The sequence below is a fragment of the Mandrillus leucophaeus genome, unplaced genomic scaffold (assembly GCF_000951045.1).
Source record: "Mandrillus leucophaeus isolate KB7577 unplaced genomic scaffold, Mleu.le_1.0 Scaffold245, whole genome shotgun sequence".
NCBI lineage: Eukaryota > Metazoa > Chordata > Mammalia > Primates > Cercopithecidae > Mandrillus > Mandrillus leucophaeus.
Window position 1 is genome coordinate 786,449 of NW_012102532.1, and position 4,815 is coordinate 791,263.

The 4,815-nt window shown below is 53.3% G+C and overlaps 1 protein-coding gene across 1 annotated transcript in view; it reads right to left on the reverse strand.

Moving 5' to 3' along the window:
• Positions 1-1,749: 1,749 nt before the first annotated feature.
• The window catches only part of LPAR5 (lysophosphatidic acid receptor 5), a 19,022-nt gene continuing 15,956 nt past the window's right edge, over positions 1,750-4,815 (reverse strand). The window contains exon 2 of the mRNA XM_011982965.1: positions 1,750-3,804. Within this exon, the coding sequence (XP_011838355.1) occupies positions 2,470-3,588 (1,119 nt within the window). The 5' untranslated portion in view covers positions 3,589-3,804 and the 3' untranslated portion in view covers positions 1,750-2,469. The remainder of the gene's footprint in view (positions 3,805-4,815) is intronic.

A 4,815-nucleotide genomic window follows, 5' to 3' on the forward strand; every position in this document is an offset into this window, starting at 1 on the left:
ATGCCGTGAGTTGTAATCACTTTGGAACTCACATACCTGCCTATAAAAGTACTCAAGTAATCTTTAAAAATTGTGTTTGATTCTGTTTGAATAGGGCAAAGTGCTAAGATTTTGGACTACGAGGTTTTGTGCTGCCGGTGCTCTCAGGACAGGAAGGGCACAGATCTTGAACCCTGAAGATGAAGAGAGATGGAGCAGGTGCTAATCAATAGGCCTCTTCCACAGTGGCTGGAGGTAAGTGCCGGGCTCCAGACTCCAGTCTCCATCCAGATGGAGAAAGGCCCAGATTTCATGGCTATCCCTGACGAATCTGGGTCAGTTCTCTCATTTGGCCACCAGGGGTCATTTTACCCCTGTAAATCACCGTCTGGAGCACTTGGCATAAAGGCACACACAAAAGGCTACCCTGGACTAAAATATACAGACACAAATGGAGAACCCTGACACACACACACACTCTCTCTCTCTCTCTCACACACACACACAGTGCACGCACACACATATAAAGATACAGTATTGAGACATAGGGTCAGAAATGCTGTAGGATGCACACAGAGCAACAACTCCCTCAGTAATGTCAGGGTCTGAAGATGTCCACAAGTGCCAACTCTGCAGCCCCTCCGAGCCCCCAACTTGGGTAAAGAGGGAAGGAATAGCCGGGCGCGGTCGTTCATGCCTGTAATCCCAGCACTTTGGGAGGCGGGCAGATTCACCTGAGGTCGGGAGCTCGAGACCAGTCTGGCCAACATAGTGAAACCCCATCACTACTAAAAATACAAAAAATTAGCTGGGTTTGGTGGTGTGCACCTGTAATCCCAGTTACTTGGGAGGCTGAGGCAGGAGAATTGCATGAACCCGGGAGGCGAAGGTTGCAGTGAACCGAGATCACGCCATTGCACTCCAGCCCAGGCCACAGTGTTAGACCCCATCTCAAAAAAAAAAAAAAAAAAAAAAAGGAAGGAATAGTAGATGGCCCATTTCCCTTGCTTCCAGCGTGCTGAGAATGGACAGCCTATTCCTGTCCTTCCATCTCACTCTTAACTTCCCCATAAACTCTTCTTTCCTGGCTATGGCACAGTTCTCTTAGTTCCCTTTTTCCTCCCCCAGAGAAGCCCCATTCCCTCTCCCTCAGCATATGACTAGTTCCACCCCAGTCTCCATCCCTGCCCCAGGGCTGCTGCTCTGATATGCCCAAGGTAGTGTTCCATTGTATGTACTACTCCTAGGGCCGCAGGAAAACCTCAAGACATGAAGACTATCAGAATTGATTAATTTATTTAGCACTGCCCTCTCCCCACAATAATAGAAAGCACTGTACATAATGCCCTGGGAAGAAGTTAGACATGAACGCTAATACTTCAGGACAAGTGTGGTTCTCAAAGTGTGATCCAGGGACCAACCCTTTGAGGGAGTCCACGAGGTCAAACTATTTTCATAATACTGCTACACAGATATTATTTGTCCCTTTCACTCTCATTCTCTCACAAGTATACTGTAGAGTTTTCCAGAGGTTTCATGAAGTGTGTGTGGTGACATTATTGCTCTCGTGGCTAACAGAATGTGTGCATGTGTATTTATTTTAAAAATGTATTTGCTTTAATGTCTAGTATGGTAAGTATCAAAAGATAAGCAAAGCTGTTTGAGATCCTCAGTTTCCAAGAGTGGCATCTGAGACCAAAAAGTTTGAGAACCAATGCTTTAGTAGAAAGAATTTTCTCCTTACTCTGGACAAAGCAGAGAGAGAGAGAGAGAATATTAAGGATCTAAAACGGAGGAGGCCTGGAAAAGGGGGAGTGATGGAAGAAAGGATAACCTAAAAAGGGTCTGGACTTGGATTTTGGCGAGGAGGAAACTCTAAGCCAGTTTTGCCTTGCCCCAACTGTCCTATGCTGGGTGCCAGGTCTAAATTGTCACAAGTCACTGTGCGAGAAAGAACCTAGTTCTGTCTATATGGAACTCTTGTATTAGGCCTCAATGGTGAGCAGGGGAAGCCTAGGCCGAAATGAAAGTGGGTGGCATCCATGACAGAAGTCAGCAGATGAACAGGCATCTCAGTAGCATGGTCCACCAAACCTGGGGTTCTTCAGCTCTCAGGCCCCTGTGGCGGTTTAAATCCAGAATGCTCATTTTCTGTTCCATCTAACCAGCTTTTAGCAGTTTAATTCCCCGCCCACCCAAAGGCATTTCGTCCCCTTCTGCCCTCTGCACGGGTGGGCTCTCTGCATCACTTCCCACCACTGGAGACGGGGGTTCTCTGCGTGCTCACAGTTTAAAGAAGCCATTTCCAGCATCAATGCCTTCCGCGGGCCCCCGGCTTCCACACTTTGTACTCTTCTGCGTTGCTAAGCTGGAGTTGCCACCCAAAGACCCAAGTGCCCAGCCCACCTTCTTGTGTGCACACCCTGCAAGCCTCCCAGAACGAGAGGCGTTGGGAGTCGGGCACGGACGGCGCTGTGGCATGGTGTGCGTTCAGAGGGCGGAATCCTGGGGACTCTGTGTGAAGGAAGACAGAGGGTAGGAGTTGGAGGGTCGGAGCAGCCCCTGACTGGCGGCATCCGGCCTGGTGGCGTCCGTGGTGACGGTGGACCTTTCGGATTGCGCGAGCGCCACCTGCGTCCCGTTGGTGGCCAAGGTCCTGACCCGGTGCGGAGTGCCCAGGCCGCGCAGGGTGTTGCGGAAGCCCTCGGCGCTGAAGTAGTACACCAGCGGGTCCAGCACGCAGTTGGCGCCGGCCAGCAGCACCATCACCATCAGTACCCCGCGCACGCGATCGCGGGCAGGCACGCTGGCCGCCACCAGCTTGCTTCGCTGCAGCCCGTAGACCGCCAGCGTGGCGTTGTAGGGCACGAAGCACAGCAGGAAGATGACGAGGTTGGCCAGCAGGAGGTGCACCGTCTTCAGCCGCCGCTGGCTCCGCGTGGCGTCGGGGCGCCCCAGCGTCCAGAAGACTCGGCCGGACGAGTAGACCACCGCCGCCAGGGGCAGCAGGAAGCCCAGAGCCTCGGCCAGCAGCACGAGGGGCAGCAGCCTGCCCTTCCACAGCTCGTCGCTGAAACTCTCGAAGCATAGGCGCACCTCGAGGTCCCGGTAGCGGCAGCGCGAGGGCCTGTGCACGCGGGCGGCGGGCACGGCAAACACCAGGATGAACGCCCACACGCCCAGGCAGAGCAGCCGCGCCACGCGGGGCCGTCGCAGGTGGCGCAGTCGCAGCGGGTGCACAATGGCAGCGTAGCGGTCCACGTTGATGAGCATCAGGAAGATGCAGCTGCCGTACATGTTCATCTGGAAGATGGCGCCCGCCGTCTGGCACAGGAGGTCGGGGAAGGGCCAGTGGTGCAGTGCGTAGTAGGAGAGACGAAGGGGCAGCGAGAGGGAGAAGAGCAGGTCGCTGGCCGCTAGGTTACACATGTACACGCTCACCACCGAGTGCACGCGCAGCGCGCGCAGAAAGACCCAGAGGGCCAGCGCGTTGAGTGGGAGCCCGGCAGCCAGCACCAAGCTGTAGACCACCAAGTGCAGGCGGTGGGTAGGTCGGTAGTCAGGACACGGGAGAACAGAACTGTTGGTTGAGGAGCTGTTGGCCAACATTGTGCCAAAGTGGGAATGGGAGCTAGGCTGGGGATGCCATGGGGCACACCAGAGTCATGTCATGGCCTTCACCTCCGGGGCTGGGGCCTGGAGGCTGTACAGACATGGTCCCGAAACAAGCAGAGGGAGGGTATGGGAATGTGGGCTATGGCTGCAGGGACAGATGGCTGCCAAGGGTTGGGTGCGTTTGGTCACAGCTTCGTCAGCAGCAGAGACCTGAAATAGGAAGGCAAGCCAGAAGTTACACAGAGACAGGGCTGCACACACAAATGTTTAGCTACACTGGCAGGCCTTCTGAATCTTTTCTCAGCCTCAAGTCTGCCATTGGGCCAGAATAGGTTCCTACAGCAGGACTATATAGTACAGTGTTGAACGCCCAGGCTTGAAGGCAGGGACTCGGATGCCTAGGTTTAACTCTTGGTTTTGCTAACTTACCTAGTTGTGTGACTTCAGAAAAATTAATCTGGGCTGGGTGCAGTGGCCTACACCTGTAATCCTGGCACTTTGGGAGGCCAAGGCAGATCAATCGCTTGAACCTAGGGGTTGGGGACCAGCCTGGACAACATGGCAAAACCCCGTCTCTACAAAAAAATACAGGGCCAGGTGCAGTGGCTCACACCTGTAATCCCAGCACTTTGGGAGGCCGAGGCGGGTGGATCACCTGAGGTCAGGAGTTTGAGACCAACCTGTCCAATATGGTGAAACCCCCATCTCTACTAAAAGTACCAAAATGAGCTGGGTGTGGTGGTGCTCACCTGTAATCCCAGCTACTCGGGAGGCTGAGATAGGAGAATCGCTTGAAACTGGGAGGCAGAGGTTGCAGTGAGCTGAGACCGTGCCATTGTACTCCAGCCTGGACAACAGAAGTGAAGCTCTGTCTCAAAAAATAAAAATAGCCGCGCTTGGTGGCTCACATCTGTAATTCCAGCACTTTGGGAGGCAGAGGCAGGTGGACCACCTGAGGTCAGGAGTTCGAGACCAGCCTGGCCAACATGGTGAAACCCTATCTCTACTAAAAAAATACGAAAAATTAGTCTGGTGTAGTGGCGGGCACCTGTAATCCCAGCTACTCAGGAGACTGAGACAGAAGAATTGCTTGAACCCGAGGGGTGGAGGTTGCAGTGAGCCAAGATCACGCCATTGCACTCCAGCCTGGGCAACAAGAGCGAAACTCCGTCTCAAAAATAAATAAATAAAATTAAAAATAAAATAAATAAAAAATAAAAA